This window comes from Ochotona curzoniae, unplaced genomic scaffold (genome assembly GCF_017591425.1).
Source record: "Ochotona curzoniae isolate NIBS_2020 unplaced genomic scaffold, NIBS_Ocur_1.0 contig_430, whole genome shotgun sequence".
Lineage (NCBI taxonomy): Eukaryota > Metazoa > Chordata > Mammalia > Lagomorpha > Ochotonidae > Ochotona > Ochotona curzoniae.
In genome coordinates, this window is record NW_024466219.1 from 23,038,224 (window position 1) to 23,062,106 (window position 23,883).

Sequence of the window (23,883 nt, forward strand, 5' to 3'; positions counted from 1 at the left end):
TAGCATAGTACATTAGGATATAATCAAGCTCAGGCCTCCTTAAATATTATATCAGAGATAGAACAACGCTATATGCATTTGACCAATGTATTCCCTTCTCATTTGTCACCTCCTTACTAAAACAAAGCAAAAACAAAATCCTTACATGAGGCTCCTCATGGAGTGTAATTATTTTTGGTAGGAATAAATGAGGCATTCCGTATCGTCTTGTCAAGTCGGAAGAGATGTATTTCATAAGATCTCATTTGCTTCAAAATAATCAATACATTTGTAAAAGCATTAAGATTCATCTATTCCCCAAATTGGCTTTTAAGAAAAGGAGTGAGTGGTGAGAATAAATGGGACACCATTTTCTTCTTTAAAGAAGATAATAAATCCATCTGTTGCTGATGTTAGGACATGTAACAAAATGCAGAATAATTATGCTTTTCTAACAATGAGATTCAACCATAAGGACACATATGCTTCTTATCTTTTGAAAGAAGTCATTTGCATAGAGCCATAAGAGAAGATTTCTGGAAATTTCTCAGCAGGAATTACTAAGCCTTCTTTAAACGTTGATGCTTTCCAACATGAATCCTGCCCAATATCATGACAAAATTCATGCTTGTCTTTGTTTATGGCTTCCCTTTATTGTCTTCACTCAATTTCCCCTACTATCTAAGGGAGATGTCTCCTTCTCATATAGGGGTGTAAATAAAGAGAAAGCTTGTAAGTAGTAAGAAAATAGGAGTCTCAGAGAATTTGGAGACCTTCCTAAGGAAAAAGGAGCAATCAAAAATGATCAGGAATAATGGATTTATGTGACAGGAGGCTGAGGAAATAATAAGAGCTATTGTGCCCTTGGCACTCAACATCCCTGATCTCATTTAATCCTCAAAACAATTCTATGGAAAGGGCTCAAGGCAGATAAACATGTTGCCTAAGGTCAGAAAGTGGTAAGAGGATCTGAACCAAGGCCTGATTATCACTTAAGGCCATGTTGTTTTGTGCATTTAAATGAATACAGCTTAGTGGCGTGCGTGTAATACAGCAAGTCCGTCTATCCCCTGGGATGCTGGCACCCCATATGTATAGAGAGAGCATTGGTTCTAGCCTCAGCTACTCCACTTCTGACCCAGCTCTGTGCTAATTCACCTGGGAAGGCAGTGGAAGATGGGGCCACGCACCCAGTGCGGGGGGGACCCTGATGGAGTTCCTGGATCTAGACTTGGCCCTGACCATTTCACTTATTTAGGGAGAGAAACAGTGAATGAAAGATCTATTTCTCTCTCTGTCTCTTGCTCCGTAACTGCCTTTCAAATAAGTAAGTCTTCAAAACAAAATTGTAACCTGTAAATAACAATTTATAGTTTTTTGTTATTTGACTACATTTTACTGTCATCCATGCACGTAAGGTTATCTACATGTAGTGTGTCTGAAGGGTGAAAATACATGATACCACCCTTCCCCAGTGCTTGTTTAGTGTTGCCGTGCTGTTAGCCTGAAATCAACAGTGTTGTGAGTATTTATACCTGGAAATTGGGGAGCACTTCCAGTCAGGACATGATTCTTTCAAAGGGAGGCCAGTTGTGACCCAGACACCCCACTTTCTCTCTTCCACTGAGGAGGGAAGGAGTAATTCAGGCAGCAGGAACAGGATGTGCTGCTAGCATTGCTCCAGACTCGCCACTGGGACACCTGTGTGCAGATCTATATAACACTGCACAGGTAACAATCTTCTGGCTTGTTTTCCTGTGTTTTCTCTCTTCCAGCGCGCATAGTGAGTTCATCAAGCATAGGGGTATGAGTTTGGCTTTGATGTGTAGAAGCTCACATCACATTACCTGAGATCAACTTGCAACTCCAGCTCCTGACCTAGATTCCTGCTGCTGTGCACTCTGGGAAGCAACGAGTGATGCTATAAGTGCTGGGACCCTCTTACCCACATGCGAGGCTTTGTTTCCAGCTCCTGGCTTCAGCCTGGCCCAGCACTGGCCATCTGGGACAAGCAAACAGGAGTATATCCTTTTCTTTCTCACTCCTTTTAAAATTATATATATATTAACATATATAATTTTATAAAATTATATATAATATATTATATATATAAAATTATATATATTAATATATAACATCTAATATATATACGTAATATATGTATATACGTATATTATTTATATATAATATATTATATATGTTAATATATATATAATTTTATAAAATTATATATAATATATTATATATATAAAATTATATATATTAATATATAACATATAATATATATATATACGTACACACACAGACATACATAGATTTTTTTTCTCAAAATCACTTAAAGTAACATATGTAGTATTTAAAAAATCCTTGTTGGGGCTAGCTTGATGGCTCAACTTGCTAATTTTCTACAAGTTCTAACACCCAATATAGGCACCAATCTGTGTCCTGGCTGCTCCCCTGCCAATCCAGCTCCCTGCTTGTGGCCTGGCAGAGATATGGAGGATTCCCTAAGTGCTTGGGCTCCTGGGTCCTGACTACAGATCAGCTCGGATCTAGCCTTTTTGGCAATTTGGGAAGTGAACCAGTGATTGGGATGTCTTTCTCTTTGTCTCTCCTTCTCACTGTAAATCTGTCTTTCCAACATAACTAAAATAAAAAACAAAAAAAAAATAAACCCCAAACAAAGCAAACAAACAAACAAACAAACAAACAAAAATCTTTGTTGTAGTCAGCCATTCCTTGTATTTTTGTGGTTCTGTGGTTCCAGTAGTGGGATGAATGGTCTATTTTTTCTTCTTCTGTGCTTGTCTCATTGTCAGTTTTTTAAAGATTTATTTATTTATTATTGGAAAGACAGATTTATGGAGGAGAGACAGAAAGCTTCCATCTACTGGTTCACTCCCCAAGTGGCCAGAACCAATATGATCTGAAGCCATGAGCAGGTCTTTCAGGTCTCCCACATGGATGGAAGCAGGGTTCCAAGGCTTTGGACCATTCTCTGCTGCTTTCCCAGGCTACAAGCCAGGAGCTGGATTGAAAGCCAAGCAGCTAGGACGTGAACCAATGCCCATATTAGAACCTGGGACTTGAAGGGGGAAGATAAGTCAGTCAGGCCATTGTGCCAGGCCCTAGTTTTCAGTTTTTAAAGAAGAACACAAAGGAAAGAAATTTTAGATTTGTTCCCTTTGTCATTCCAGCATAAGAAAAACTACCTGACAGAAACTGAGTCATAGCTCCAAAGAGAATTGCTAGAGCCTGCAAACCTCACCTTGCTGTCCTGGCCTTCTGGACAATGCCACCAAAACCAAAGCTAGCCATCAAAACCAATTTATGGATATAGTGTGAAGGGGATTAGAAAATTACCTATTAGACATCATGAAACATAACAATTATCCTCTATGTGTGACAATGATTCCTGGCTGAATAGAGCCAGCATAGACATGAGTGATTTTATATGTACTCACTCTTTTATTAAACAATAATTGGGGAATCTCACGTATTGTGTCCTGGATGGAGTGGAGATAAAATTAGAAAACAGAAGGACTCCAGGAGAATAACATTTAAAGGGGAAGAGGCACACCCTGTAGGCAGCCTGTCAAATTTAATCTTGACCTAGGCCAGGGGCAGGTGCACAGAGGGATGCTGGATGTGTGGGTCTGCATCTCAAAGCAGAGACGTGGGGGGAGGGTCAACCTTTAGAACTGGAGCCCTGTGATAAAGGAACCTATTTGAAGAGGGAAGAAAGGAGAATACAAAGAAGGGACATGGAGGAGAAAGACTAGTTGCGGCAGCTAGGGTTGGGTAATGGATGATCAATTAACAAGCTGATGTGAAATGAACACTGAAAGAGAAGGAAACTGGAAGGAGTTTGTCATGAAAATCAGCATGAAATAACTCTTACAAATTATCTGAGAAGCAGAGAAAGAGACCAAGAGAAAGGGGGAGAGGCAATTCTGTTTCACTAGCTGTGTCCAAATGCAACCAGGGCCTGGTGACAATGTCACGGTCTAGGCTCTCTCCAGGTCTCCCATGTGGGAGTGAGGAACCCAATTAAGTCACTGCTGCCTCCCATGCTCTTCACTGACAGGAAGCTCAGGAGTAGAGCTGGAGACTGAGCTCAGGAACCCCAGCGCAAGGCACAGGCATCTTAACCCTTGTCATAACTTCCACATGCCCACCCCAAGGAAGTCACACTTCACAAAGGACTGAAGTTTCAATTGCATTGAATGCCCCTAAGAAATCAATGAGGGTGGTTACTGGGAAAAAACATGCCTACTAGATCTGTCAGTATGGAAGTCAAGAGAAAATACAGAAAGAGATCTTTATCCAGTGGTAGGAAGTCAGGGGGCAAGTAGGAAGACAGAAAATGGAAAATGTATGTGCAGAGTGCTCTGTGGGTTAGGATTTGAGGATTGAGCAAGTGGATAGAAGGTCTCTCCTTCTTTCTCTGTAATTCTACTTTTCACATCAATACATAAAAGTTAAAAATAAAAGTGGGGGTTAGACTTTTGCCACAGTAATTGAAGCAGTGCTTGGGTACCTACATCCTACATCGTGGTGTCTGGGTTTAAGCCCAAGTTCTTTTCTGATTCATGTTTTCTGCTAATACACATTCTGGGAGGTAGCAGCTTAGGGCTCAGTCACTCGGGTCCCTGCTGTTTATATGGGAAATTCACAATAAATTCCCAGCTTCTGGAATTGGCTTGATCTAGACCTGGCTCTGCTGGGCATTTTGGAAATGAGCCAGTGGATCAAAGATCTTTCCCTGTCTGTATCTCTCTGCATTCCAAATGAAATCAGCAGATAAAGTAAATTTTAAAAAAGACATTTCATTTTGTTTCTTTCTGTTTGTTAACCTCCATGTAAGTGATCCTTGACCTCCATATTGTTAAAACCAATAGAAATTTTTTTCTCCACTAGATGTCTCAGTAGCATTTATTGTAATTGAATGCTTACTCAATCCTTTTGAGGAAGTGGCTTCCCCTGAATTTCATGCAAGTCTATCCAGGCTGCTGCCTGGCTTATGGCAGAAGCCACTGCTACTTACATTCTTTCAGGGTGACGAAGCTGATCCATTCAGAAGCTGCACTGCCCACCTCATTGTGTGCCACCACTCTCAGCTTGTAGGTGGTGTAGGGCTGGAGACCCCCAAGGCTGGCCTGCTGGTCTGGCCCAGTATATTTTGTCTCTGTTTGGCTGGGAGTACAGGGCAGGGCTGGATCAGGAGGGCACGCCACATACAATTGAAGCTCATAGCTAGAACGAGAACAGATAGGCAAGAAGACAGGTGATAGGGTTAGTGCCATCTCTCTCTTTACAACTTGTTTCATTATGTGAGGAGAGGGTTTTTTTGTTTTCAGGGATCACAATGTCTTTAAAATTTCCATCTATAGGAAAAGTGCTCACAAAGACTTTTTTTTTCTTTAAATGCTGTTGGGAAAAAGCAAGAGATGCAACCCAAGAAATGATAATAGAAGACAACACCTGTATGGAGGTGGCTATCCATCAGCAACTAGCCCTCCCTGTTGACAGGTTAAGAAGTGAAGTAAGCTCTTTACTCTTTCACACAGTGGTTCGTGATAACATTTAGGTTTAGTTCCAGGAAACTCTGATTGAACCATGGAGGCGTGTGAACATTTCAGCTAAGGCCTATGGAGGGATGACGTCCACGGGCCAGGAGGGCTCGTGTTCTTCCAGTGAATGCAGAGACGTTACGTTGTCTTTCTTACTTAAACTTGCTTTTGTTGTTTATCTTTCTATCATGGTGAATTTTATGACTTAAATACTTTGCAGATAATGGTACCAATCAAAATTATTTATTTGTCTATTTTGCTATAAACATCTATCTGTTCAACAAGCAAGTCCTTCCTGAGGAAGTGCAGGGTAATCTACACGTGCATGCTTTGTCTTGCTGCACTCATTCAGCTGGCCCATTACCTTTGAATGACACCATTGGGGAACAGTGGGGCACCCCACTGGACGGAGGCTGTCCTCGAGGCCACTATTTGGATCTGGGGAGGGGACAATCCCGAGGGCGGAGCAGGATGAGTTCTCAGCTCAGCTGTGGGCCCTGTGCTGCAACAGTTGAAGCAGGTGCAGACTTCCACGCCAATGGAGTAGGTTGTGAAGGGATGCAGGCCATGAAGAGTCTGCTGGGTGGCCATGCCTTCAGATAGCTAAGGAAGAAAAGAGGACTCCATGAGGGACGGGGGTTGCTAGAAAAAGACAACTGAGCGACACGTACAGACCATGAGCAGAGTGCTATGCCAGGTGCTCTGGGAGATGCAGCAAGTATTTACTATTGAATTCATTCTCAATGAATTTCCACTCCAGTTGGGGAATGATTTGCACGGGGGCCGTTGGGGGGAGGGAATGTCTAAATTCAGAGCAGTTAAATAGAAGTTAGAGACTGTAGATATTGTAGAAATTGCAAGGCTCAACATCATCCTGTGATATTGTATCTTGTATCTTAGGCAGATACAAGAAAATGGCACAAGAAATGTTGCTCAAATTGTATGAGCCTCACAATGATGTCTTCACAAAAATGCATACGTTTTATTTCTATTGCGCATTGGTGACTCATGTGTAATTTCTTGTCAAGAATCCCTTCACATTGTGCTGAAGCAAGTTGAGCCACTTTCCAGGATGCCTGCATCCTGCATCAAGGTCTGTGTTGTAGTTGTGGCATGCTTACTTCCAATCCAGTCTCTAACATGCCAAGTATGAGGAGGCAGTAGGTGGCGGTTCAGGTGTTTCTGCGCCCTGGCTTAGTCTGACCTCTGGCTGTTGTGGGCATATGGGGAGCGAAGCAGTGGATCGAAGACCCTCCCTTCCCTTTGTACTCTTTCCCAGCCTCTGTGTGTGTGCACATATATGTATTTCCCTCTCTGTGTCTCTGCCATTCAATTGTTTGAAAATACCTATATAAATACATACAAATTTTAAAAAATACCCTCTGGTCTGTTAGGTACAGAGCTAACCCTCAGGTCTGTTAGAGTTAGGTACAGTTATTTAAGAGCATGAAAGTTCATTACCTACCTTAAAGGTGTTGAGTTTTACAAAAGATTGTAGCCTTCTCATAATAATCTTTGCAGTATTATAAGCAACGGGCTTATTTGGAGCTAACTTTTGACTTCATAGTGGTTTTGTTATATAATATTTGGGGAAAAATTGTTCGGAAACTAGAAATTGTTCTTCACACATTGACATAAATAACACACAATTAAAAGAGCTATTGGTTATTTTAGAAAATGCAGATAATGCAGTCCAAATATAATCTATTTCAGTTTATTAATATTATCATTTCATAAGCATGGTTAATCAAAGGTTGATTATATTTACATCATCTATATTTATTGGATACAAAGGCCTGCAGGAAATATGCTAATATTCTTTTGACATTCAGTTCAAGCTTTATTACAGGTGAGTCATCTTTTGAAATTATATTTCAATATTTGGTTCTCTGGCCTCAGAGAATTTCTACAAACCTGCCCAAACTGTTCCATAACTGTGTCTAAATAATTTATGATTCAATGCCAGCATCTGCACAATCTCTGAGTTTGTGGGCACAGAGTATTATAATATCCATGTATTCATCAGTAATGTGAGAGCAGCATTGACTGCACCATGGACAAGAAACTTCCATGTCCTACCTTCTCTTCACCCCTGCATCTAAATAATGCAGGATTTGGTCCAAGTGGATTCTTAACACCCCTTCCAGCAAGTGCCTTGCCGAAAACATAGTATGAAAGATCATTTGCAGTAAGCAATCTCCTGATTCCCCATTGTGCCCCCAAACATGTTCACAAACAATGGAGCTAGAGTTCTGCTTATTGGGATGTTTTTCTGTTTCTTCCAAAGGCTACAACTTTCTAGAATTCACCAGAAGAAAGACTGGGTTTTTAATACATTGTTAGGTTTTTAACATGCTGAAATTGGCATTGCAAGGACAGTATTCTATTTTGCCACTTTGTGTTAACACTACAGACACCAACCATGATCATTTGTGGGTTTTGTACCATATGCCACAGCTCCATTAAGAGTTTGACTTGTGTTTTTTAATGAAATTATTTTGATTTGCTTATTCTTACAGCTTTAGCTTTGTTACATTAGTGGAGTTTCCCATATGCCCTTTGCATTTTTCTTTCTCAGAGTTTGCAGTTTTGGTGTCCCTTAACTGCTGGCTTTTTCTTTTCCCAAGGATCTTTGTGCTTTCAAGGCCAGTGGAAGCAATGAAGGACAGAAGAAGAAAGAATCAAGAAGAAACAAAAATCAAAAGCAGGAAACCATACTACTGCTTTTGAATGATGACGCAATCTTGGTTGTTTACCCCCAAACCCTCGGCTGCTCACCACAGTTTGGGTCCCGCTGGTGTTGCTGAAGAGTCTGTAGAGAGTGATCACACCATTGGGCTTCCTGGGGATGCTGATGTTGACCACTGCTTGGGTGGATGATACCGCGAGGAACTGGGGGGCTCTGAGACCTTCTGGTGGAGCAGGTCCAGTTCTACACCAGGTCCAGTTACTGGCAGCTTTCCCTGCTGAGTTCACTGCCCAGACCTCCAAAGAGAAATCCACAAGACCAGTCAGAAGCAAGATGGCCTCAGGCTGAAACACAGCTGGTAATCCAAAGCAATACAACAGAAAGAGACAATCTTTGGACTGGCAACTTGTACTGACCAAAGGCAGTGGGCTCTTCTTGCTTTGCGTTTTTGACTTTTGCCTTTGACATTGTGAATATAAAAGTGGGCCATTTAGGATTTCAGAATGGAGCATGTTGAATTAAGGCTAATGAGAAACTACTCATTCTTTTTGCGGACCGTGGAGTCAGCTTCTGCAAGCTGGTGGGATGTGCAGACTACATAAAACTCAGCAATTCTCAAACACTGTCCCCACTAAATCTGCATGAAAATTAAATTTCCTTTCATCAAGGAGGGAATAAACATATGGAAGGATATATAATCTTATTTATCAAGGAGCATTTGTATAATTAAACAAGAATATCCTAAAAGGTTGCTTTAGGTCATTATTTGCATGAGTAAGTAATTTGTAGAATGTCAGGAACAATAGACAGAGTAGATGGATGTGTGAGTGTATAGGGTTAAATTAGGACCAATAATAGCCAACTACACAGTGATCAATCAGAATGATAGATCTAAATGGCAATACAAGAAGACTGTCTGCGTGTTTGGGAGCAGGGGTATCCCTTAGTAAGCTTTCGTGGGCGATTCTAACTTCACACATTTTTTTTCTCATTGGGTTTCTTCCATACTATATATATGACATGTATTAATAATATGTATGTATACATTTTAAAATTTGCTCTAAAACAGTTGTCTGATTTTATATTGTCCATATGTTAGGCATGCAGTACTACAAAACTATGTACAGCATCCAAAACATGAGTTATCTAGAATAAAAAAGCTGTTGGAGAATGCAATGAGAGTTTAGGTTTGTTCTTTCCCTGTTTTGTTTTTAAATCAGCAATATCTTCAAGTGAAAGAACATTGGAAAGATTTTCGGTAGTTAGGTCAACTGCTATCAGTGTTTCTACTGCTGCCTTTTTGGTTGGTTGGTTTATTTTGGTGATTCCTTGGAAAGGTTTCTCATGTTGAATTGTTTGTAAGCCTTTGTCAAAAAGTAAATTTCGAGCACCATGCCAACAGGACTGCTAAGAGCCCCGTTCTTTAAAGAGACAACCAATCTACTTACATAGCAAAACCTGTTCTTTCCAAATGTTCAGATTCAGTGCTGTCGCATAAGGAGAAAAGCCATGACCTACATTGGTGACATCCCATACAGTCTCTGGTTGGAGTCCTGGCTGCTCCAGTTTGGATTCCTGATGGTGTGCTTGGGAAAGCAGTGGATGGTGGCACAAGACCTTGGGCACCTGCACCCACTTGGGTTACTCAAAAGAAGATCCTGGCTCCTGGCTTCAGCTCAGCTCTGATAGTTTTGACTATCTACAGTAAAGCAACAGGTGGAAGATCTTTCTGTCTCCCCATTTCTCTGTAAATCTGCCTTTCAAATAAGTGAACAAGTTGTTTTAAGAGAGTGTTCATATTCATTTTTATGAATATCTATATGACAATTACTACATTACAGAAACTCTAAACTTTACACAGAGCACTTTAACATGGCTGAAATGGTCCTCTCAAGGGCAACCTGGTAAAGTGAGTCAATGGATTATATGACCCCCTTTTAGGTGAGAAAATTTAGTTTCACAAATTCTGACTCTGTTGAAGGTGACAGATACAAGGGCTGAAACTGGAATTCTGCTCTCCAGTGCTCTTCCTAGCGAACTATGCCTTTGACTCTGTATGTCACCCATAGAAAAACATGCAGGATCATGGAAAGCAATTGATTGTCCATAAGTGAACACCTTGATTCAGGATTTGGTAAGGTCTCTTAGCTTGTATGCATGGATAGACATGGTCTTGGGTGAATGGGGCTCATTTAGCGCATGAAATAAAGAGCAGGGAACTGTGCTAGCAATGGCAGAGTCCGGCTGAGTCCAGGCTAGAATCCAGCTGCAGCTGCAACCACAGGTCCTCCTGACATGGTCACGGTCAGTCTTCCATCAAGCAGAATAGTATAGAAGCTTACTGACGGTAAGGAAGAGTCCCTCACACTCAGTCTGCTCTAAGACAACCTCAAATATCTTCCCAGTGCGAAGGTGGCAACATAGTTTCACAATGAGTGACATTGTTCAAAAAGACAATATTTTGGGGAAGGAGTCCAAAATAAAGTACAAATGTTAATATCAAATTCTTTGCCAAGATCAATTCTTTGGTTAGTGATTTATGAGCTTGCAGAATTTTAATCAAGCACACAATGGGTAGAGAGCAAAACCAGGAGCAAAGTGCAACTAGGTGTAATAAAAGAAAAATCCAGCATGTTGCCAATTAATTACTGGGCGCCCGGGGAGGACAGTAGGAACACAGGTATGAGGCGCTGAAAGAAGACGGGATTAAATAAATGTAATTCATAAAAAGTGCCTAGATATTTGGTCCAGGGTTATGAATATTAACCTTGCTTTCATTTCCAATGTAGATATAGAATCGTAAGTAGTATTAAGGCTTGCTAATGCTAGTGTTGCAGATGGTACTAAGTCTCATGCCTTCCTCTACTGCAAGAGCTTTTGCTAGGTTTAGTCCTCGTTCCAGCATTTGATTTATTCCATGATATTTAGAAACACTTGGGCCTGGATATTATGCATATCATTCTTTGTTGTATTATTTCTTTAAAAACATTTCTTATTACAAACTGAGCTGCACAATATTTCCCTTCAATAATTGGGAAGGTATAGAGGACCGAGTACCTTTTGTCTTTGACAGGAGACCTTCATATTATATTACTCTTTCTCCTAGGCTTTCTTTTTAGTATTCAATCAATTTGGGATCAAAATAGCATTCATATAAATCAACATGCTTATGCAAAGTAGGATCAGCCTATTTACATGAGCTCCTGTGAAAATGAAGACAGTTACAATGAAGAGAAAGCTGAGGAAGATAATGAAGCATAATGGATTTCACAAAGCTTGTACCACAAGGCAGGGGCTCTGGTGCATCAAACCACAGGAAGAAAAGAAAAACAGAACCTGCAAATAGCAATCTCTACTTCTACTCTTTCAGTCTCTTTCTTTATTTTTGAAAAGTCTTTTACCCAATGTTGCTGTCGATTTCTGCCCAGCTACAAAAGAGCTAAAGAAAGTCAAGTATAGATCAAGGTTTAGAATAAAAACACTAACAGATTATGTCTATGATTTGTACTGATCAACAATGTTTCAAGATTTAAATCCACCTTCATAAAGTGGAGACATAGGAAGCAGAGATTCTGTGTGGAAATGTTGGGCAGGATGACATTATAGTTTTTTTTTTTCTTAAGATATCTTTATTTGAACATTAGTATTACAGAGAGAAAAGGAGAGAGGGAGAGAAGGGGGGAAAGAAAGAGAAAGAAAGAGAGGGAGAGGCAGGGACAAGGGGAGAGATCTTCTGTCTACTGGTGTACTTCCCAGATGTTGGGGCTGGCCAGGAGCCCAGAGCTTCTTTTAGGTCTTCCACGTGGGTACAGAAGCCGAAGCTCTTGGGGCTTCTTCCACTGCTTCCCGAGGCACATCAGCAGGGAGCTGAATCAGAAGTGAAGCAGCCAGGACACCAGCTAGTATCCATGTGGGATACATAGGATGTTAGCACTGCAGGTGGCAACTTCATCCATTTTGCCACAACATGGTGCCAGCACTTTCTATCTTAATGGGACAATGCAAAAATCATGAATGAAATACCTTGTAATGAAAAAGCTGGTGACTTTTCCTGCCTGTATCTACTTCATCTATCTGCTGGCTGGGACTCAGAATAGGATACCCCAAGTAATATAATAAAAATATAATGCATTGATAGGCTGAGTACTTTGACCAAAAATGTATGGAAGGACCTCAGGAGTGAGGCCTCTGGGATCTTCTGCCTTTCTCTGTCTTGCCCTTATAATTCACCTTTAAAAACCCATAGAAATCATAATCCTTTGCTCCCCAGAGAGGTGACAAAAACTGTGCCCTTAACTTCCTTTAAAGCCAACCATAACACCAGCAAAGGTCACTCTCTGGCCCTCCTCCCATTTCCTTTGAAGCCTTAACTGCAGAATAGTCCTGCTCCAAATCGGAGAGATCAGGGACAATCCGGAGAGGTCTTGCTCGATTTCTCTTCTCAGTCCATTACCTTTAGCTTATACATATTTATCTAGTCACATTTCCACATGCTATCTATTTCTCAGTCAATCTTAAGATCCTCATACCTAAAGGCTCCCAAATCACATACAACTTTGGTTACATAAATGTGTTGTGTTTTTCTCACTAATCTGTCTTTTATAGTAAGAGAATCAGCTTGACTCTCAATGAGTGATGAAAACACCACCGCATATCTGGGTATCTATGTGAGTATTGTTCATCTATCTCTAGCTACCTATTATTTATATGTTTCTGCTGTTTCTATGCATCTGTCATCATCTATATCTCTATACCATTTCTATCATTTATCATATTATTTGAGCATTACTGATACTTCATATATTACCTACTTAGCTACCCACCTACTTTATTTTTTTTTTAAATCAAACTGACAAATCAATTGATTTGGCTTATACCCCATGATTCCCAAACATGATCACTGAGACATAAACATGGTATATACGCTGCTTACAGAAAGGAGAAGTCTCTTCGGGGAAGAGGTAGAAACATAATATACAAATTTCACAGCCAGAAGAAAAACAGTAAGTATATTCTTCATCTTTGATTGGTTTAGAATATATTTATGTCTATAGCATCCGTATACTTTCTTGTTAAAAAATGAATAAAGTTTCCAGGAAAATACTTACTTTCATTTGGCTTGGCAACCATTTGCTCATGTGATTATGATCCTAAGAGTCATGAACTGCTCCGGCTGGCCTCACGGCGTAAGTGAGTAAAGCTGTCTTGCGTTGCCCACACTCCATATGGGCTCTAGTTTGTCTCCTGGCTATTCCACTTCTGTTCCAGCTCCCCCTGCTAATGGCTTGCAGAATGCTCTAGAAGATGCCTTAAGTATTTGGGCTCCTGAATCTGCATGAAAGACCCATATCATGGTTTTGGCTCTGCTGCAGCCACTTGCAAAGTGAGCCAATGGATGGAAGATCTCTCCTTTTCTCTATCTTTCTCCTTTCTATCTGTGAATCTGAATTTCAAATAAATAAGCACAATTTTTGTACAAAGTCTGGAACTTCCTATGGAAGTTAAAATAAGTTAATAATCAGAACAAGATCCAGTTGCAGTGCCTAGCTCCTGACGTGAGCTGGATCCAGCTCTAGCTGCTGTAGGCATTTGGAGAGTGAGATGATGCATGGAAGATACTTCCTCTGAGATTCTGCTTTTTTAAAATAATAATTAAGGGCCCGGCGCGATGGCGCAGTGGTTAAGGTCCTCGCCTTGCACGCCCAGGATCCCATATGGCCGCCAGTTCTATCGCGGCAGCCCTGCTTCCCTTCCAGCTCCCCGCCTGTGGCCCGGGAAAGCAGTCAAGGACGGCCCAAAGCTTTGGGACCCTGCTCCTGTGTGGGAGACCTGGAAGAGGCTCCTGGCTTTGGATCGGCATTGCATCAGCCGTTGCGCTCACGTGGGGAGTGAATCATCGAATGGAAGATCTTCCTCTCTGTCTCTCCTCTCTGTATATCTGCCTTTCAATAAAAAAATAATAAAATCTTTAAAAAATAAATAAAATAATAAATACTTTAAAAAGAACCAACAATTTAGGATTGACAGTGCTAGGGTGTTTTTTTCCCAAGGTTTTGTCAGTGACCATGAAAGAGTTAGAGTTCGATAACAGAGAAAATGTGGATAAACTATTTAGAGAAAATATAAAACAACAAACAATATGTTGTTTGTTGGAAGAGAAGGTGAAGTGGCTACTTCTTTGCACAGGATGAGAGCAGGGACGCTGGGACTGTGCACCAAGTCCTCTCGGAGTAGTGATGCTACAGAATTCGAGAGCTGGCTAGCAAAACAATAGCTTAAGATGTCCATTTACTATATTTCCATTTTAATGTATTTTTAATTTCACTAGTGACTATTTCCATCTTTTTGCTTGTTATCATTAAAAAACAAAATTGTTCTTTTAATTTATTTCTTCCTTCTCCAAAGATGAACTACTGTATTTTGTCTTAAAAATGTTTCATTTCATGAAGTGTCAACATCTGCCACTAAGTTGCCATAATCACATTGCTGGGAAACCAATTAATTTGTTCATTTGTCTTCCCTTGCAAACTGCCTCTTGGAAATCTCCCATGAGGGGCTGGCCTTCGGTGCAGAACTTAGGACAGCACTTGGTACTCTCACATCCTGTGTTGGCATGCCTAGGCATGTGTGCAGGCTCTCCTCAGATCCCAGCACACCCTGGGATACAGCAAGTGGTAGCCCAAGTACCTGCTCCCCTGCCACGCATGTGGGAGATGTGGACTGAGCTCCAGGCCCCTGATTTTGGCCTGGTATAGGTCTTGCTGTTGTTGGCAGAGGGGAGGCAGGGGAGGGGGGGGGGTGAATCTGTACATGCTAGATCTATCTCTGCCCCCAGTCTTTATTTTTTTTTAATGTTTACTTCTATGTTTTATAATTTCTTTCAAGATTTATTTATTTTCATTGTAAAGTCAGCTTGACAGAAAGGAGAGACAGGGAAAAAGATCTTCCATCCACTGGTTCACTCCCTAAGTGCCCACAATGGCCAGTGCTGAGCCGAACTGAAACCAGGAGCCAGGAGCTTCCTCTGGGTCTCCCGCGCGGGTGCAGGGTCTCAAGGCTTTGGACCATCCTTAACTGTTTTTCCAGGCCACAACCAGGGAACTGGGTGGGAAGTGGAGCAGCCAGGATTTGAACCAGTACCCGCTCACATGGGATCCTGGTGCATGCAAGGCGAGAATTTTGACCATTAGACTATTGTGCCAGGTCCACTCTTTCTCTCTTTCCTTTCCAAATAAATAAATAAATAAATAAAAATTTTAAAAGACAATCTTTGAGAGGAGTCTTTCTTAACTTACATTCCTTGGCTATGAATTTTTTTTGAAGACCTCTGTCAGCATTTCTAGAGAAAGGATCTTGGAGCCTGCCCTTTAAATCTATGATGTACTTCACAGTTTGAATTAAAAGATGTTTATTTTGGGGAACAGAATTTTGAAATCTATCCATTATTTGTAACATCTGTTTTGTGTAAATTCTTTGATTATTTCTCCTTTGCATGAATTTCACTCAAACATTTAAAAATTCTGTTTAAAATTTTCATTTTTCCAAAATAATTTTTAATTCAATTTCTCACAAAGAAAACACTTTCAAGTTTCTCAGTGTTTTCAGGATCTCCTTGAGCTCAATACTATTTAGAAACACAAAGGCCTATTTTCTGTAGAAGCAGAGATAGAAATGCTAACATGTGAAATTCTCAATTCCCATATATCTGAATAGAGATATACTGTGCATTGCTTTTCCAACTACGGATAGTCATTCAAATAAGCACAATAGACATAGCTTTTTGACTACATTGTAAATTCAGTAGTCATAGAATCTTCCACTGGGGTCATCATACTGGCCAGCCGAATTATATTTCATCAGTTTGGGAGAGCCACCCCTTCAGTTTGAATTTCAGGAGCCATTTGCTGTAACTCTGGTAATTCTGGAACTTGTGGGATCCACTTTTTTTCTGTAGTTCAGACGAACATGGATTTTAAATGCTCCCAATTCCTCTCAGCCCAACGATTTTTTTTTCTTCTAATTTTATTCGGGAAAGAATGTAAGAAATGCTATAATGTTGTTTGTCGGAGGAGAAGGTGAAGTGGCTACTACTTTGCACAGGATGAGAGCAGGGCGCTGGGACTGCGCACCAAGTCTTCTCAGAGCAGTGATGCTCCAGGCCCTCCCGTCAACATGCGCATTATTTTTGAGCACAAACTCCACATCTAACTATGGTTTTCATTGTATTGGTTTATATCTTTCCAAAATACCTCTTCCTTAGAGTTTCCTAAGTTTAGTCCTAGTGGGAACTGGGATTTCAATTAAAGTTTCAAAGGAAGAAGCATCTTGATGTGCTTTTCATTTCATAAAAAAAAAATCCCTCCATGGCTAAATATATATATATATATATAAATATACATATATATATTTTACTATATATACACACACATATATATATTGTACTTCTTTTGGCTGGGCTAATGCTTTAAGTAGTGTCAAACTGAAGGGACACAGTGATGTTTCTGGCTAATGTTCATTTGGTCATGCATTTGTTGTCATATTCCATTTAAGTATAAAATACATGAATAACCAAATTCAGCCACTGGGCCTCTGCAGAAGTCTCTAATCTGTGGACTCCTAATGAAAGTGATGTTGACCATCTCACCCTTGCAGCTGCTTGAAATTTTGCTTTGTTCCTGTAACTATTATTGTAAGAGTAACACTCTCTATAACTGAACTTTCAAAGGATTAAGAGACAAAAAATCTGAACTCTGCAATTTTGGGGATATTCTGTATCAAACATCCTGTGAAAGTATGTCAATTTTTGATTTAAAGAAAGCTTTTCAACAATTCAGAGTCCAAATTCAGAACAAGCAGTGCTAAAGAGAATTAGCATCATTGCTTCTAAAATTGGATGCTGTGATTATATTTTTTGTGACTTTTCACATTATAAACAAACAAAACCCTAACATGGACATTCATGCCAGTAATTAACATGAAGAGTAAACAGGTTACATGTTAACAGGCAAACAATTAAATTATTTGTTTCCTGGGGGCATGTAATGAAATTGCTATCATATTCCCATGAGAGAGGCAAATAGATATTAAAAAGATCTTTCCAATACCTGTACTGGCCAAGGCCAAGAGCTAATTCAATAGATTCGATCCAAATCACTGCTTCTTTCACTGTTCCTGATTGATGACTTTGGCTGTGGCCAGTCATCACTCACTGCAGTTTGTTCTCCAGTGCTCATAAATTAAGCCTCATAAATAAGAAGATACAATCAAGGAAATCATATCAAATCATCTACAATGCTGGAGTGTTTTTTCCCCCTTGATGATCACACTAATGCCTTTTTAAAGGGAGCCTGGTAGTGAGTCGTGAATATGTTTGACTAGCAAGATGCCAAAATGGGCCTTGCCAGAACTCTGGCTGGGAAGACTCCCAGCTAAGAAGAAAACGAAATAAATCTGAAGTGGCATGCCTCCAAGATTATTGTATTTCACAAACAGTCCTGTGGGCTCCGTTCATAAAGGAATATCTTGCTGAAAAGCTCTGTGTCACTGTCCTCTGTCTACTTGATTTCCTTTCATCCTCAAATGGACTTTCTCAGCAGGATAGCTGATTGCATGGTCCTGTTACCTCACCCTTGGACAGAGGTGTTCCCTATATTCTAGGTTCCTTCTGAGTAAAGCACATTGCATCAGGCAAGATGGAATATGATTTTGTCCTCCTTTCTACTGGGGGCATGAAATGAAATTACACCTTTCTACTGGTGCTTCAGAAATTCTAAGGCACAAATCTAATAACAAAATGACAAGATATTTCCCTTGCTTGAAATGGGTGTCTTCTCTTACTCCTGGTTCTCTGGAGCCACTTTGTGAATATAAATATAATTATTTTCTGAACTATGAAGAAAAGACAACTGGCATGAATAGATTGCAAGTTCAGCATTAATGGGCATTTAACAATGGCAACAAAAGCATGAGATACCTTTCACTCCATTTTTAAGAAAAATTGCTTATATCTGCTCTTCCTGCCATGAAAAAGGAAGGTGGCTTTTGTAGCCCTCATGGAGAGTACATAAAAGTGTAATGGACACCTATAAAAGCCCTACATGTATTGTTCTATTTCATCTTCCTGATAACTTTGTGAGGTTGGTATTATCATCTCCACTTTATACACAAGAAAATTGCTTGGAAAGTGCTGCAGCCAGCCTTCCCGAGCAGATAGGGGAATTGAACCCTTGTTTCTGTGTAAGGCATAGGGAAGATGCGGAGGTATTGCTCTGGGCTTGTCTTAGAGCCCAACAGGAACTGGCTGATTGGCTGGTGTTGGGCAGAAAACGCGACAGTGGAGATTGTCATATATATTGTACATCAACTCCTGATGGCATCTTTATAGGTCAAACAAAAATTATATATTATACAAAGGCAAGCATACAAAAGTATGCTTACATACTTGCCACACTATTAAAAAAATAGGTGAAAGTATTCAAATTCCATGTTAACCGAAAAAATGACCACAACCTGTGATAGCACTAAAGAAGTATATTTTCTCCACCATCAGTTGCTAGGGTTCACTAAGGTGATTATCACAGCTATGGTTAGCCAGGGAAAAAGGCATTGGTAGCAAGGCCAACTGTAGCCTTTGCTTTTGCCTTTTCTAATTCTCTTCCAGCTTCCTGTCAATAATTGCAACGGAGGGAGCAGATCATGACTCAAATACTTGATTCCCTTCTACCCATGGAACAGACCTGGATGGAGTCAGGTCTCTTGATTTCAATCTGGCCCAGACTCATATGTTGTGGGCATTTGGCAAGTGAACCAGAAAATGGAAGATTTCTCTCTGTGTTTTACCACTACTCCCACCCCAACAAACATACACAATCTATCTCTTTGTTTCAAATAAAATGAAAGTAGATTAAAATGTAAAAGCATTCAATAACAACACAGTGAATGAAGAGTCTAGAAATGAAATGGCTTCTAAGTAGGGGAATGTGCACAGGGTGAAGAGAGAATGGTGGGCTTAGAAGGAGACTTTCAATTTGATAGTAAAGTTGACCTGGACATGAGGCCACTGAAGGAATAGTATTGAGAAAAGGATTTGTGGCTGGATTCTCCAGGAGGTCTACATAACTGGCCTTCGTAGGGGTCAGAGGGTGACAAGAATAGAAGACAATGACCTATTGTAGTCATTCAATAGATTATTCAGAGAAAAGAATTTTATTTCCAGTATCTACTACAAAAATGCCTACATGCATCAGGGAGAAAAAAACACAGTTTCCAAGATCCTGATCAGCACCTTAGAATGATCAGATCCATCAACAGAGAGTAAATCAATAACAAGAAGAAATCTCAGCCATCCTCTTAAAGATCTGAACTGACGGTATCTTTACTCAAATGTGTTCATTCTGTTTCCACCTATGGATTGGATTGCTTCCCACAGACGAAGGCATTTATGCAGAATTCAATGGAAATACATTATTGGATCAAGTGCTGAAATGCCATCTGACTGATACTCTAAGTGTGGGAGCCCAAAGCATGCCAGGCGATGCTTTAGGCCAGAAAGCAGTCTCTGGAAAGTACAGGAGAGGTGAGAAGCAGGAGGGGATGCCCGCTGTCTTGGGCTTTTGACTATCCACTCTTACCCTTCTCTGAGCGGCTCCATACCCCAAAGACGCAGGTCAACAGACAGCCCCACCTGGGACCTTGCCTCCTCTGACATCTTTCCAGCTTCATTTGATCAAAAGGACAAGCAAGTTCAAGGAGTCTTTCTCCTGCTCATTCCCTGTAAAACAACTGTATGCCAAGGCTATGCTGCTTCCCGACAGCCGGGCTCCTTCTCTGGTCCCTTGAGGGCCCAAAGGGGATAACGTCTGGCTCCTGCTGGTCCCTGGGTACTTTACCATACCTCAGTGATTTTCTTGATGCTTCTTATATTTCTATAAAATAGTCTCATCATTACTTTTTCTCCCAGTTCCGTTCTGCATCTCCTGTGCTTCCAACTGGGCCCCTTACTGATAACAGTGGAGATGAGTTGGAACTATTGTATAAATACTCAGTACAGTGGGTGGCAGAGAGATCTTTAATCGTAAGAATGGAAACGTGGAAGGGTGTTGTTTTTGTTCCTGTGGAACTGAAGACAGCCTCCCCATGTGTTTAGGGAGTGGATTTAGTCCAGTTGCTTTTTTTTTTTTTTTTTAAGATTTATTTTTATTGGAAAGATTAAAAAAAAGAAAAGGAGACAGAGAGAGAAAGATCTCCCATCTTCTGGTTCACTCCCCAAGCGGCCGCAATAGCCACCACTGAGCTGATCCAAAGTCAGGAGCCAGGAGCTTCCTCTGGGTCTTCCATATGAGCACAGGGACCAACGCCTTTGGGCTATCCTCTACTGCTTTCCCAAGCTACAAACAGGGAGCTGGATGGGAACTGGAGCAGCCAGGACACAAACTGGTTCCCATATGGGATCCTGGTGCATACATGGCAGGACTTTAGCCTAATGGCTACAATGTCAAGCCTAGTCCAGTTGCTTTTTAAATACCAAGATGCCGCCTGTGCTCCATTTATCTATCTTGCTGGAGAGTAGGCACGTGAGTGATTGCGGAGACTGGTGAGCAAACTCTGTCTTTGAAATGAAGGGGATTCCTTCATCCTCCCTGGGTCCTTTCTGTCTTTCAAACATTTATGTTCAGAGTTGTTTTTCATGGCTATGTCATTAATGGCATATTTTGTGTCTTAACAACTACACTTGAAGTCTCAGCTATAGATCCCTCTGCCTCTATTCTGCTAACTAACAGTGCATTTTCAATCTGGCAGGTGCTCAATAATGATAGGTTAGTACATTTTCTGTTACGATAAATGGAAGTAAGTAGAACATACCTCTGCCCTTACTGCATGTTTTTAAGGGACCTAAGCTTCAGGTGACATTAGGCAACTTGACTTTGGTTATCATTTTACTGTGTAGAAAACAGCTAGGGAGAACAATGAGGAGAGCTGAAATTACTCATTATCTATGTCCAGTGGGAGAAAATTCTACAGCACTTGACATTTAAGTCCCAGAAAACAAGCTCCCAATATATAGAGATTGGAGGCTCATTAAAAGTTTGATTGAGGGCCTGGCAGGGTTGCTCAGTGGTTAAATCCTTGCCTTGCATGCGCTGGGATCGCAAATGCGCACCAGTTCATGTCCCAGTTGCTTTACTTTAAATTCAGCTCCCTGCCTGTGGCCTGGGAAAGCAGTCGAGGATGGCCTAAAGTCTTGGGACCTTGCACTTGACCCCTGGCTTCAGACTGGCTCAGCTCTAGCTGTTATGGCTACTTAGGGAATGAACCAGTGGAAGGAAGATCTTTCTCTCTGTGTCCTCTCTGTAAATCTGTGTTTCCAATAAAAATAAACATATCTTGATCAAAAGGCTTAATTGAAATATAAATCTGGTCTCATCTATGTGAGGTTAGAGTCAACTCATCTTCAAACAGATCACTTATCTCAAAGGTATCATGAAGATGATAAGCCTGGTCATTGGAGCTTAGGAAAAGCATCTGCAGGGATGCCAAGAGAGGAAGAGTAAGAATCCATACACTGGAGCATGCTCTTGACCATACTCAAGAACTGAAACCAACAGAGCATGCTATTGCCTAGGCCGGTAGACGGGATATCCTGTGGAATAAAATGCCTGATGATACAACATGACTTGACCCCTGGCCTAGGGGCAAATTTTCATTTTCTATTCATGGACATGTCCTGATGGCTTTCAGTCTTAGCTGGGCACTTGGGCCCACCAAGTTTTAGAATACACTGGCTGACTGTATTGCCTGAGTCAGACAGTATCAATAAATCATTTAAAACCGTGAGCTGTGGGAATTGAGGATGGAAGGAGCTTAGTTCTCCCAAGAGAAAGTAACCAAACAAAAGCCTTCGTGCTGGTCAGAAATACGTTACTGAGATTAATACCTAATTAAATGCAAGTCCAAAACCAAACAGAAAACATGCTCAATAAGTTTCCTCTAAATGTGCCATAGAAACTGCTTAGGAAAGGGATGAATGAAGGTGATAAAACAGAAGACAAGCAATCTGAAGCAAGAAGCAAGATGCAGTAGAGCAGAATCAAGTCCTCAGAATTGGGAGGGATTTTAGTTAAGTGAACGAAAAGATCAGGTTTGTTACTCACTTGTATTTTATAATTATATTTTTCAAAACAAGCTTATTAGTGAACAAATTAAGCTATGTTCTAGTAACAGAGAGCCCTACTGATACCTCCACCATCATTTTGGTGATAACCATAGTCTTACTTTTTGTTTAAGTGTGTATCAGCACAAAGTAAAATTAAATACTGCCAGAACATCCAGTTGTCAAGGGCCAGAGCTTATTTCGCCAGGTTTTGCAACTCATGGCCCATCAAAAGAAAATAATTTTGATAATAATTTCTAAAAATAATATAGTTATGCATGGTTCAACTTAGCCTATGGAATCCAGAACTGGAAGCAGCCCCTCTCTGGTTGAGTGTGTAGGACTGAATGCTGTGTTCCCTGATTCATGTGCTGATCTTAGTTTCCCATGTGACAGTGTGGGGTGGGGGTATTGGGGGGCTAGGCAGGCCACATAGGAAGAAACCTTCATGAGTGTGTTTAGTGTCCTTTTAAGAAGAGAAAGAGACATAAAGATTCTCTCTTCTCCTCATCCACCCCGCCCCCACCTCCCCTACTTTCCTTCTATCTTCCTTGTGAAGGTATCCTAAGAAGACATCAGGCAACACAAGAAGCGGGTCCTCACCAGACACTGGATGTGCACCTGCTTTGATCTCAGGACATCCCAGCTTTCAGAACTGTGAGAAATAAAGGCCTATGTTGAAGCCACCCTGTCTGTGCTAGTCTGTTGTGACAGCTCTAACTATGACAACAAGGACAGGTCCGAAGACAGACATTTGCTCAAGAATCCAGGGTAGTAAGTAGAAACTACTACTCCTTCTCCCTGCTTCTCACTTGTCACCTGCAGCTGGACAGCCTGTCACAGGGGAGTCCTCCCAGGACCCTGCAACCCTAGCAGCTGCCTTTGTCTGGTAGAGTGTAGCTCCCCTTCCACAGCTCCTTTATAACCCTTCTGTGCTGTGTGGGGACAGTGGCAGCCAGACGGATACTGGTGGGACCCCCCACAGCACCATTTTCCTATGAGATCAGCCCTATGCAGCACTGAGTTATGGGGCTCCCTCTGAGGTTGACCTGCAGCTTTTCTAGTTACTGAGCCATGAGCCACCCAAAGCCTTCAGACTCCCTGAATGTGTGTGGGTGCTTATTGCAAAAATCTGTCAAAGCAGAGAAATTTCATGAAAATTAATTAAGTCACTGACAGCATGATTCAGTGAAAGGGGAGCCTGGCAGGCCTGGTAACTCTGTGGTGAGTCACTGCCTGAAGCGAGAGTATGAATATGAATGCACAATTACTGTGAGTTACTCATTAGCCTCAGTTCACTCCCCAGAGGTCAAAGCCAAACTAGACTTAAGGAGTAGACACACACCCAGATCCCTTTCCAAGCCTGTGGGAAGATGATAGTCTTAATTTGCTGGCTGAATAATTAAGAACTTCCCCAATACAGAATCTGGGGGGTTTATGGAGTACATATTAGTACAATCCAATTTTGAAAGGGTTGGAGACAGCAAAGAGTA

General features: G+C 41.0%; 1 protein-coding gene across 1 annotated transcript in view; it reads right to left on the reverse strand.

Moving 5' to 3' along the window:
• USH2A (usherin) overlaps positions 1–23,883 on the reverse strand; it is a 617,249-nt gene that overhangs the window by 11,802 nt on the left and 581,564 nt on the right. Inside the window, exons 64-66 of the mRNA XM_040985311.1 lie at positions 8,331–8,537; positions 5,917–6,155; positions 5,027–5,235 (exon numbers count right to left, since the gene is read on the reverse strand). Coding sequence (XP_040841245.1) covers positions 5,027–5,235; positions 5,917–6,155; positions 8,331–8,537 — 655 coding nt within the window. The remainder of the gene's footprint in view (positions 1–5,026; positions 5,236–5,916; positions 6,156–8,330; positions 8,538–23,883) is intronic.